The 12,797-nt window shown below is 38.5% G+C and overlaps 1 protein-coding gene across 9 annotated transcripts in view; it reads right to left on the bottom strand.

Annotated features, from left to right (window-relative positions):
- Positions 1-9,827: 9,827 nt before the first annotated feature.
- The window catches only part of ATF2 (activating transcription factor 2), a 46,705-nt gene continuing 43,735 nt past the window's right edge, over positions 9,828-12,797 (bottom strand). For all 9 annotated transcript variants that reach the window (XM_030951821.1, XM_030951823.1, XM_030951828.1 and 6 more), the window contains one exon: positions 9,828-12,483. In XM_030951821.1, the coding sequence (XP_030807681.1) occupies positions 12,257-12,483 (227 nt within the window). In that variant the 3' untranslated portion in view covers positions 9,828-12,256. The remainder of the gene's footprint in view (positions 12,484-12,797) is intronic.

Here is a 12,797-nt window from a genome sequence, read left to right as displayed (position 1 = left end):
CTAAGAATCCTGTGTAAGAAACACAATATGGTTTTGATTTCTTGTTTTATTAAGTGAAATGGACAGGCTAATTAAAGAAATTCTAGGAAGTTTCTGCTTTCTGTCTCCTAGGGACAAGCCTCAAGTGTCAAAGGAGGTAATACTGATGGCTATAAAACATCCAAGTGTGTTTATACTGGCTATAAAATGCAGCTTATTCCTTCTATTTAACTTGCACAATTTTTTGTTTTTATACCATGCTTAGAAATTCATGTTAAGCATCAGTTGAAGTAGTGCTTCTGTATATTTGGAAAAAACCCATGGTAATTGCAACTTAAAAAACAGAAGGCAAGCCACGGGCAAAACAGTCATAGGAATAAACTGTTATGACTATAATTTCGTCCATAAACACTAAAAACAGAGAGCAAACTAGCCATCAAAAAAAAGCCCCATAAAACCCTGCAAGATACTTCTAGTCCCATCTTTCAAAATGTCTTTAGCCCTAAGTGATGGATGATCTCCTACTTGAAGCCATAAGCTGTGCCACAGAACTGGCAGTGGCTCTGCATGCAATCAGTTGAGCCTTCTAGAACTACTAAACCCACTTCTAGATCTCCTGGATGGATCTGAGGAATTTTAAAAGAAATTGAACCTTCTCATAACAATTCAGCAATTCTGAAGTGCTGTATAGAACCAAAACACTCTTGGTGCAATTATTCGATTTCCTAGTATCAGTCCCTCAAAGTAATTTCTACATTCCTATAGAAGGCAATGTATGTGTTACTGAAGCCAGTCAAAAACAATGTTTTTAATGAGGGTATTAGCTATCCCATGCAACTTGCTTCTCAGACAGAGTTGCACCTTCTAGAATATTTAGTGCTCTTTGAGATAATGTCCATGATTCAGATCACATGAAATATTAAGAGGTATTTTACCCTTCACATGGACAAGGGTGTGTGGGCCCTGGTAAGGCAAACCATATCAGATTTGAAGTTGAATTTTGTGTAATAGTTTAGAAAAATAAATAAGAAATTAAGTCTAGAAACTGTGAGAATATCCTGCTGTATAGACAGATGCAATCACATTATCAAGGGCCTTTCTAGAATGAAATTTAATGACTTGAAGATACTTCTAAGTCCAAGCCTCAAAATGTTGAGATAGCAGAAGCACAGGATAACTAATCAGAAGTTCAAAATGATCTCTGATACATGTTTGCTTCCACCAGGAAGACTTTTGAAGGAGAATATAAAACCTTCCAAAGTGAGCAGGCAAGCACATGCACTACTGGTATCTTCCTGCTTTACTGCACAGCTAACCCTGTGAGAAGCCAGGTAATGGCAGCAGGGCACAAAAGACAGGAGAGAATCATGTTGGAAATATCTTTCAAGAACATCATTAGCTCTTCAGCATCACAGAGAGATGACATTAACCAAAGCAACTTCAAAGAGCTGAAGGAGATTAAAGTTTTTCCTCTTAATGATTCTAAAGTGTTATTGAAGGGATCAATAGCTCTTCCTGTTTAACAAGCTGTTCAAATCAAGTATTTCTGGAGAGGAAAGAAACCATTCCTGGAAGTAACAGTGGGATTTAATTAGGATTTCAGGTTTTTCACTATTCATTAATTTATCAGCAAGTATCACAATAGTTTTAGTGAACTGTAAGTTTACAACAGTAAGATTCCTTATGAAAGGAGAGAATTACCTGATGCCTTCTGAGCCCTTAATTGTGCCAAAATACCTTATTTACTATGTCACCCATACAGAGAGAAATCTCTCTTTCCTGTACCTGATGTCATTGTTTTTTTCTGGGGAAGGAGGAAAGAAGGAAGACAGAAGAAAACCCCATTATTTCCCCTTTCTTTAATAATAATTACATCCCATGGTGGTGCACGTTTTGCTTATTGTAAACCAAGACACATGGAAAGCCCCTTAGCAAATCAAAACAAAATTAGACTATTACTAAGACTTGGCAACTTTTCAGCTGGGCAGGCAGAAGTTTTATTTTAAACAAAATCAGAGATAACTGATCTTGCAACCTGACTTGTACATCACCACACCAAGCTCAGATCTGGAATTCAACCACACGTATTCAATTGTAAAATCATGCAATCCTCAATCAAGGACATATACAGGAAACTAATTCCTGGTCGAGTCCTTCCCACACTCAGTCTCTAGTGGTTTTTGACACAGAGATATGATACCAATGCTTTCAGTGCAAACACAATGACTTCAGAATTCAGAGTTTATCTGCACCAATGAGTCACTGATAAGGGAAACACTTTCCAAAGAGGTTTGGGTTTTTTTTTTTTTTTTCTTTAAGGCCAATAAGACAAGAAAATACATTTTGAAAAGCCACAACCAAGCAAAGCTCTCTGGCAAGCCCTGTGCAATACTGCAGGAGCAGAGGGACCCAGGCCCTCACCATTTCTGTGGGCATTGCAGCAATGTTTCAGCTGCCACTTTGCTGCTTGTTGTCAGACAACAGCTTCTTGGGCCCCCACGGGAAAACTGCTCTCCTTTCTGCTCCCACATGGATGCATTTTCATGACAAACGTGTCTTAAACTCTTCAAGGGTAACAAGGGCCAAAAAAATCCAAGTAGTTTATTGTCTGAGTGCTCAAATCAAAAGCAGTAATCCAGATTATAATGTTATACAATATTAAAATAATTTCCTCCTTGCAACATATAACCATTAGCCATATAAAGACAAAAGCCCCCACTAAAACAGTAGAAGTAACATTGACTGCATTCTGCCCAGTTCTTTGAAGGAATTAAAAACATTGTGTAGGCACTATATTTTATTTCACTTGTTTTTGTATGGAGATAAACAGCTTCAAAAACAGATGCAAAGTTCAGGTGGATCATTGCTGAACAGTTGTTTTCTCTATTCTTTCTCCTTTGTTTCAAGGTTTGATTGCTGAGTTACTTGCTCTTAAGATTTCTTTACTGTGTGCACAACAGAATGCCTTCCTTCTGATTGTGGAGAGTCATAACCTCCTTAAAGCATCCTGCTGCTCTAAAAACTTGAGAGTGAAGGGCAGATGCAGCTGCAACAGCTGCAAGACTGCAGTTGTTTCTCAGAGAAAGCCACTATTCTAGCCTTAAGAAATTGTCCCAGATCTAGGGATTTCCTCATCTATTTTTAGCAAGCACAAACAAGATTTGTTGGTGCTTTTCAGACTGCATTTGCCAATCTCCCCAAACTCTGCTTGTTCTGCCTACTTAAATGTGCTGCCATGACAATTTATTTCCACTAAAACAGGGCTGCTCTGGTCCTGTTTCTACTCCCTCCTCTTTCTCTGCAGCTGCACTGGCTGTTGGCCAATGCCAGTGTCTAGGAAAATAACCAGCAGCACTCCAGAGGGACAGAGGAGTGCTGCATCACAGCAACAGCAGCGAGCACCGAGCAGCCCAAAGTCTCAGATGACCCTTTTACTGACCTGTGCTCTCAGTGCCCTTGTTAACCAGATACTCTAGGCTGGTGCAGTTTACTCAATACCATACAAAACAAGAGTCAAGGTTAAGGATTTCTTTACCCATCCACAAACTCCTTCCCAGCCCACCAAACTGATGTCATGCCATTTTCAGACTTCTGCAGTGACGTCAGTGGGACAGATTAGATTTCTGCACCAGCCTGCAGAACCCATCTCAGAGCCCCTCAGTCTGACTACAGCCCTGGCAGCTGCTGCTGCCAGCATTGTGCAGTGGAGTAGGGCAGCATGGACCAGCAGATGCAGGAATTCAAACAAAGCATGGAGAAAGCAGATCCATAAACAACACAACCCCTGTCACAATGAAGTGCAAACCCACAGAAAGATAAAACACTGCAGAGCTCTCTTTAGTTGACTCCAGGTATAAAGCCAGACTACCTCCATCAGTGAGCTCATATCACATGCAGGCTCCTGTGCCCCATTTACAAATATATTTAAATAGAACCATGAGGTTTTATTTTCATTATTTATTCTTGCTGTACAAATAAAGTCTGTAATTCAACTCTAAAAGCCAGTTTATAGCTGTTACTTTTTCAGGAGTCTATTCTAGAGGCCAAATTTTAGTTTTGTTGATTTTTTTTAGAGTTTATATTCTACTCTGAGGATTCAAGGAGGCAAACTATGTCATGGAGAAGCTTATACCATTCCCTGGTAGTTCATAAGAAAAGCAGAAGGGATGGCTTCCCCTGAGCTCCTTGGAGAATGACAAGCCAGAGGGAAAAGCCTCCTACCGGGAGAGACAGATGAGCAGTCAGGGAAGCAGAAGTGGCTTTCAGCTCTTTTCATACAGCAATGGCCAAATAGTATTTTAGTATCAAGTAACAGTAAGGTGTGGCTACCAACTAGGTATGAAATTTTATCCAACCCTTGGCAGGGGAAACCTCCCTGACCTGCCTGAGGCCAGCTGCAGAGGCAGAAAGAGCTCCCAAGCAGCTGGGCAGCGTGGCCCTGCCACTGCTGGCCCAGCTTGGGGGGCTGCACCTTCCCTCAAACTCTTTATCTTCTTCTCCCAAAGCCTTAATGTGCTGAAAAGTGTAGAATACCCGGAAAAAAATATGAAAACTTGGGGTCAATATAAAAAAAGCATTTGCTCAAAATATCCAGTAGTTACCACTAGATGGCATTTTGTTCCTGAGAAACCAGAAACGCACAGATTTGGGATTGTTACACACAGCAGGAAACAGTACAAAATGAAATTACTTACTTCATTCGGCTAATAATCTATTATCCATTGTCTTGTATAAGTAAAACATTACTAACAGAAGACATTTCATTTGCAGATTGATAAATCCTGTTTATTTAACTGGAGCTTGTGACTCTCCAACCCTCTACTCAGTAGGTAGGGGTTTGAGCTGTTGCCAGCACTTACCAAAAATCTCTTCCACACTTTAAATGAAAGACAAATGTAGCCCAAGTCACAGACTTTGAGCATGCCATGGAAATCTGCCAGAAATGCCTTGCTCCAGTAACTATATACAGTATTTCCTGTGTTATTTTTGGATAAACCCTTAAAACAGATTGCAGTATAAAAAAGTGTTTCCATTCAGGAAGAGAGCTGAAATAATAATTTAATAACATTCACTTATTAATATTATATTTTTTCAGTGTTTCATTTTAGTTTCAGCTTGTACAAGCTGTGATGCTTTACATTTTTAATCTCCACAGGGTACAATGTATCACATCCAGAGGTGCAATGAAGCTCTGCTGGGTACAACCTGGGGTGACGTAGGTGGCATTGTTTAATACAACATTGTTTGGCATTTGTGAACCTCTGTGTCAGATTAAACCAAGCAGGAGTATTTCCCTTACTCTGCAGCAGGAGTAAGGAAGTAAGGATACTGTACATGATGATGCACAGCAAATCTGTGCACTGCTCAAATTTTCTTTGACTAAATTATGTTTACTGACAGAAGCATTGATGGTCATTAGCAGTGCCCAAATCAGATCCTGCTTTTGTACTTGCTTAGAAAAGACTCATTATAGAAGGAACCTTACTTCACTAAGATAAAATTAATCCTCACCTCTTTCTAAAACAGGCACAAGCTTCTTTGAAGTTGGTAATGTAGAAAAGCTGCTTTAAGTCAGTTATTTTACAAAATTGTGTGTCGCAAAAAACTTTAAACAGCTTTATATAGCCTTAATGATTATATACTTGCACTATTTTTAGTTTAAATTTAGCTTAGTACTATTCTCCAGCAACATAAACTGGACTAGAATAAATCAGCAGACATATCAAACCGAAAGTTTTCAATCTGTCAAAGTTTGTAACAATCTAACTCTGACAAAGAGGTGACATTTTCTTCAACAGACAAGACCTGTGGGACTTATGCACCCTCCAGAACAGGTCTGAGTGCCTGGCACATTATAAAGTGCATTTCCGTGAAGGAGGGGTGTGTGCCCTTATCCAATACGTGAAAACAACAACAAAACCTAAATTAGACATGAAATTACAAGAGCGGTTAAAGATTGTGAATTTCTTTCTTGAAACGAAAGGACTGTGCCAGACCTGTGTAACAAGGAAATGTACAGAATTTATATAACAAACTGGTACTTACAATATAAGGGAAGCATCCCAGTCAGTATGTGTTTCCATCCCAAGCAGCCAGTGCTGTGATAAATACAAGCCTGCAGTCAGCTCAGAAACAGCATTCTGGTTGTATGGTGACTGGGAACAGAGCTCAAGGCTCTGGGGCCAGCAACCTTCCTACACAGCATTCAAGAGAGTGCTGCATAATTTAGAAAAGAGTAAACTCCTATTAGAATCAGGACTCTAAAAAGTTTGGGTAAATAGTTAGACACAGGCTAAAGAAACGTTTTGCATATTCACACATGTATTCAGGTCATAAATTGTAAACTTAATAGCTTAAGAGTCATTAAATAGTCAATGAAATGAACAAGTGCTCAAAATGTCATCCAGTGAAATAGACAGCATCTCCTCGGTATTTACAAGGATTATGTATTTTTTCAGCAAAAATCATTAGGCCTCTACAGCAATTCTGCTGAAAGAAAGGACAGAAAGCAAGAAGACTGAAATATTACCCTTTGGCTTGTTTTCTAATCATAGCCAGGCTGACTATAAAGTCTCTTGGCATTTTACAGACAGCCAGAATGACTGTATTATACATTATATCACCTTTAAGAATATCTTTCTCAACACAGCATTATGAATAACAGAATGTTTATGCTACTTACCTCAAGTGAGATCAAAACATTTCTAACATCACTGTAAACATTTGGAGAAACAGATCTTCACAGAATGCATCTTTGTGTCAGAGGAAAGGGCTGCTATAATTGAGCAGTGAAATGCAGCACCTTCTTGGTGCAGATGTCTCCCCCCTCAGTTTCACTTTCTCCATTTATTCAGGTCAGTTTGTTTGCTGCTAAGGCAGAGGGCTCATTCTCTCCTTGCTCATCTCCTTTTCCTCCTGATTAGAATCCCAGATGTAGGACAGATATATTTTCCCATTTTCTTTTTAAACATAAGCAAATTAGTAGGTTTTTTCAAATCATTCAGTTAATAAAATGCAGCAGTCCAGTTGTTTCTTAAAGGTAGTATTTTTGCCTCCTGTAATGGTCTGGAACAAGTGATTCAGCTAAAGGGAGGGAAATACTATTCACTGACCGTGCCAGTACTAGCTTGCAGCAAAACAAGAGCAGGAACATTTTAGGCAGTAGGAAAAAAATGGACCTTAACTTTCATCTTTCAGGTAGCTAAACACAGCCATCAGACCAGCTTTCAGCACATTCCATCCACCTGGGCACAGATGGTATGAAATGGAGCTGTAATAGCTCATGCTTTATTTTGATATACTGAGATAGCCACAGGCAAGAGTGAGGCGAGGAAAACATGGCTACCTGCAATCCTGTTTCTCTGAAAGCTCTCCCTGGCAGTGCCTCATTCCTGAAGCTCATCTCAGCCCGGCACTGACAGTCCTCCCTAAGCCAGAGTACTCTCCTTTGAGCTCCTTATTTGCAAATTGAGTATCACCAGGACCTGCTGCCCAAGGTGCTTACAAATACTGCCCACTCTCTGCCCTGCTCTGTTCCTGCTGTTGGATTAAAACCAAACAGGAGTTCCTAGAAGCATGACTCCTGTTCTTTGCTTCAAGCTGTTCTGTACCTTCTACGCTTGTTAACATTTCTAGTCAGTCTGTGCAGCTTAAGCTACTGTCTCTTTACCTATGGACTAAAAATTGCAATTGTCCTTGCATAATGATTGTACAATACTTTTCTGATTAACGATTCATCCCCCATTAAAGAAAGTTACAGGTAGTTTATCCTCTCCTGTGCCTCCTCTTCCCCCCAAAAATGAATAGGATAAAGCGCTTGTAACAATACACATCATTATAGAAAATGGTAATAGAAGAGGGATAAAGATTTTGAGCAAGGGTTAAAATACAGTAATTACAGAAACTGGATCAGGTTTATGCATCTTCTTGTTCTACTGACAGCCATGTGATTAGATGACAACTCACTCCACACCTAGGAAGTTAAAAACTCTTATCTGAAGAGGGTTGCACTTTGCAGAGTTATGAAGCCCTCAGCATACAACCTGCACTCATTAGTTGTGCACAGCATCTGTAATGAAATCTTTTGTAACACTACAAAGTCCTTCCATACCTAAATATATATAACGGATCTTAACTAGGAAGATGTAAATATGAATATAACATAAGCTTCTCATATCTATTTTAGCTGAAGGCAAGGTACAAAGTGTGCAGAAATTCCTTTTCTGACTTCTAGAAATGGAAGTTTGCTATAGAGGGTTAATACAACCAAGGAGGAAGCAATATGAAAAAGAAAGAATTCCACATTGAATATTATAAGCACTTTCTGGGGCTCATCACACAAAGAAAAATATTTTAAAGAGGAAGAAAGTAAAGAAAAAGAAAGGTCATGCTCCTACATTCCATAAAGGAAGGAAAAAATAAAAGAAGGGGGAAAAATAAAATAGCCACATTAAACCCTAAAATTAAAAGAAGAGTTACCGTTGAAGAACATGAAACTTTGAAAATTTCATGATAAAATCATCCGACCAACTCTACACAGCATTACACAACACGGGTTAAATAAATCATACCTGTGTTACTTTTGATACAATGGTTAAAAACAGGTGTAAAGATTACTGCAAACCAATCTTGCACTGACTGTTCTGCAGTGTAAATGAGCACAGTTCCAATTATGTCTCTACTGAGGGAAGCAACAGGCAGCATATAAATGCAAACAGCCTTCATTAGACACATTGTCATGAGTATATTAATCATGTCAAGAAGCATTGCTCAAGTTTCCTTCAGCGCAATTTAACATACCTTACTTTATTAGGATGCACTTAATTTCACTATGCTTTCTCCTCATTATCATTTATGATGACCAATTAAAATGTTTGTGTCTGTCTCTAAGCAAATTACTCCTGTAATTCAGGTAGCTGAAATCACTGTTCATCCCACACTTCCGTCATCTCCTTCTCTCGGTGCAATATCTTCATTTTAGCCACTCTTACCATTGCAAACATAAAAAATCCTGTACTTAGACTGAATAATTAAGATACAAACCTGAGTCTTTTTGCAGCACAGACACTGAGACGTGGGCTGGTTCTCCACCCCTCACCCAGAGTACCCCTGTTATACAGCCTTTTGTTCCCCTGGAGCCACCAGCACAACCCATAGTCAGAAAAAGAACGTAATGATGCAAGGGAGGCCTCACACATTTTTCTCATATTGGGTTAGAAGTTGTGTGCAGCTTCACTTCATTTGGTCCATACATGGAACAAAACAAATCAGACACACAGCAACTTTACTCTTTAGTTTGCTCCAAAGCCTCCGTACTGGGGCTCTGGCACGAGCTTTTCAAATGATAACATAATGTGCTATTCCATGCATGTTTCCAACATCCATAAATAAGCCCAAACCATTTTTACTATTCCAAACATCAGGTGTGAGGGCATGATTTTTTCTGAACCATTGACAACACAACTGTGAGCCATTTATTTGATTACAGCTGTTATTTCTGGCTTCATGTATATTAAAATAAGATTAAAATAACTGGAAGTTAGGTGGAAATTCTGATTACAAACAGTGCTTTTGCTGTGGAACTCAGGGCAACCAGGAATGGCTGAGCAACATCTGGGATCACAAAGCTATGTTTATGAACTCATTTATCTGTGGATTACCTTGGGCTCCTGGAACTAATGATACAATGCTTGCTCCTCAGCAGCTGCTGGAGCTCAGCTGCAGAGCAATGGTATTTACCTTATTTTCTCAAGAAATATACGTGTTCTCATTTACATAACATTACAGTAATGACTTCCAGAAAAACACTGATAATTGCAAGGATGAAGAAAGAAGTCTGAAGACAGTGCGGCCTTTTAGAACAATTATAATTTCATTAAAATAGGAACATAACTTAAAGATAGATTTTATTCTCTTTGATGATTTACTCATGCAAACTGCACATAAAAGAAAACAGTACAGTTTGTGAAACATGTCAAATGTAAAGACCCAAAATGCTAAGTACAGAAGTAGTGTGACAACGTCTCAAAACGGAATCCATGGTAGTACGGCTAATACCTTTTCTCTATTTGCTGAACACAGATTTTAATGGTTCTTTTTCCAGCCCCACTGTTAAATTCATTAACTGTTTACACATCTCCTATACACTTATGTAGACTTATTTTACAAGCGCAACAGTTTTGTTATAAAAAAACTCCACTTATATGATTTAAAAGCCTTTGTGTTTAGGAGGGCAAATTATAGTATGATCAATGAGGCCACATCTAGTCCACCAAACCTACAATGAAAAGTGACTGTAGAGCTTTCTTGCAGAATTCATATTTTGTGCCTTTGCAATTCACTTCTTTCTCGTGAGAGGTCTACTGTATTTAACCATCCTGGAAACGTTCAATAACTGTTACAGCTTTTTATCTTGAAATTGGGAAAGTAAGACTTTTAAACACATGAGGTTATCAACACAACTTTCTTAGTTTTAAAATACAAAATATTTAAATTCCCTAATATTTTCATGCTTAAAGCCCTGCAATGATACATATATGACTTAGATACTTCTTTGTCCAGTTTTCATTACAGTATGGTTGTATATATATTGCAGAAATTATATTTTCCTGTGAATCAATTACATTTTTAGATTTAAAACTGAACCAAATAGAAATCTGATGGCACTGACACTTAAAAAACACATGGTATAGTGTGGAGAAGGAAGAGCAAATGAACTACACAACCCATTATAAATGCATTAAATCTTTGTTATATACATAATGGAATCCTGCTTCACTGCCAGTTGCTACTATGCATCTGTTTTTGCTATTATACAAAGTTTTCCGACCTGAAAGCACACATCTACTTTTTTTAAAACAACTTAATCTATTGTAAAATATTGTACTGTATTTTGAACATGAGTACAGAATCAAAATAGATAATGGCACATTTAAAAAACTCAGTATCCTACAGATGATTGGATAATGAGAAAAAGTGTACCTACAATCATCTCATCAGAAACAAACTACATCATGGAATGTTAGTTATCCAAGTTCGCACAGTAAATAACATTTTAAAACTGCAATCACCTATCAGCCAGCATCACATTGAAGGCATCTTTAAACATTCAAGCAAAAGACTGCTGGCATTAACTACTGAACCATTCTCACACACACACCACACACGCCACATTATAATTACATTGTTTCCAAGATACGGTAGATACTGATTTTTTTTTTCCCACAAGAAAGGTATCAAAATTTTTGCTACTAAAAGATGACAGTGCTTACACAAGAATTAAGTACAAGTTAGCTTGCAAATACAAGACAATGACAAAAAAAAGTCGAGTTGTCTGAAGAAGGATTTTAGGCTTTTCTGGCATCCAAAACCATGAATAAACTCCTTAGTCTGCGACTCAAAAACCCACAAAATATCAACCTACTTTGGAATAACAAGTATTCCATACTTGATAACCCTGTATTTTACAATATGCTTACTGGTTTCAGCCTAGCAACAAGGGGTGGTTATAGATATCTATTCTGACTGGAGAATTAAAGCTCTCCTCCCTCCAGAATCAAGTGTTGGAGTGGGAAAAAAAACCCACCTGACATCAATTAAAAAAAAAAAATCAAATCTATTTAGTAATGATCCTCATCTAGGATTGGTATGTGCATAAGTACTGTATCTCATATACTGTACTGGCCCTATTAAACAAATTAAAGACCCCAACAGTTAAAAGCCAACCAAAATGCTATACATAAAAAACCCAAATGTTTTTCTTCCAACGTTCTTCCTCTCATAATGTGCAAAACAACAAAAAGGCAAAAAGACTAAAAGCAAATTTACTGTTACTGTCTTTCTCTTGCCTAGTGCTTTATGACCTTGCTAACTTTACAAAGTCAATAGGGACTATGCAGAACTTTGGTATAAAAATGTCACATAATATTCCTATCACAGTCTTGGGGATGACCTTCAGTAATTCACCCCAATTTTGTTAAAATAATACCAAATTAAAAATGAAATAAACCACATTGTACTGTACACACACTTTACACATTAAGCACAAAAAATAACTAGTAAAACTAATACTTAAAAAAAAAAAGTCTTTCGCAAAGAGACTAGAACGGGTGTTCTGTCTTACTTCCACCTGCCAATCGTTAAAGCCAAATTTAAGTTGGATTTTTAAAAACGAATAATTTTAAGCTACAATTTCTCCTAGATGGAGACTGGTCTGTTGTTGGTTTCCCTTTAAAGTCACAGATGTGTATCTAAGGAACCGATGCAACCAAGTTTGTAATCAACTTCCCGAGGGCTGGGCCTGGGAGGGAGGCGCCAGGACGATCTGGGACAGCACGGGCTCCGTGCTCTGGTCCGCCATCTGCGTGAGCACCGAGGTGGCCACCGCCTCCGCCTTGGACGTGGAGCTCACGCCATTGGAAGTGCTGACGGAGCTGTGCTGGATTGCCTCCGTGTGCGGGCTGCTGGGCACCGAGATGTCCTCCGAGCTGTCATCCTTGTCTGCAGCTGAACAACAACAACTACTCGTTTATTCTGTGCTGGAACGCACACCACCTCCTCCCAATAACAGCAACCACCCCCTACATAACTAACACTCGTGCTGTAATGCAGCACAAATTGCAAAACAAGCTTATTTCCGTTTTTTAAAAAGAAAATACTTTTTTGTAAGCAGAAAAAACAGATTGCAGTATGGACTATTCAGGAAACCAGAGTATTTTCACATCTTCAAGGCCATGATTAAAATTTCCTGCCTAGTAAATTAGCCAGTGGGTAATATGCCTAATTCTAATGATGCATGTTCACATCAGTAAGCATTATTA

The sequence above is a fragment of the Camarhynchus parvulus genome, chromosome 7 (genome assembly GCF_901933205.1).
Source record: "Camarhynchus parvulus chromosome 7, STF_HiC, whole genome shotgun sequence".
NCBI lineage: Eukaryota > Metazoa > Chordata > Aves > Passeriformes > Thraupidae > Camarhynchus > Camarhynchus parvulus.
Note: the sequence above shows the minus strand (reverse complement) of the source record. Positions and strands in the feature narration are given on the sequence as shown.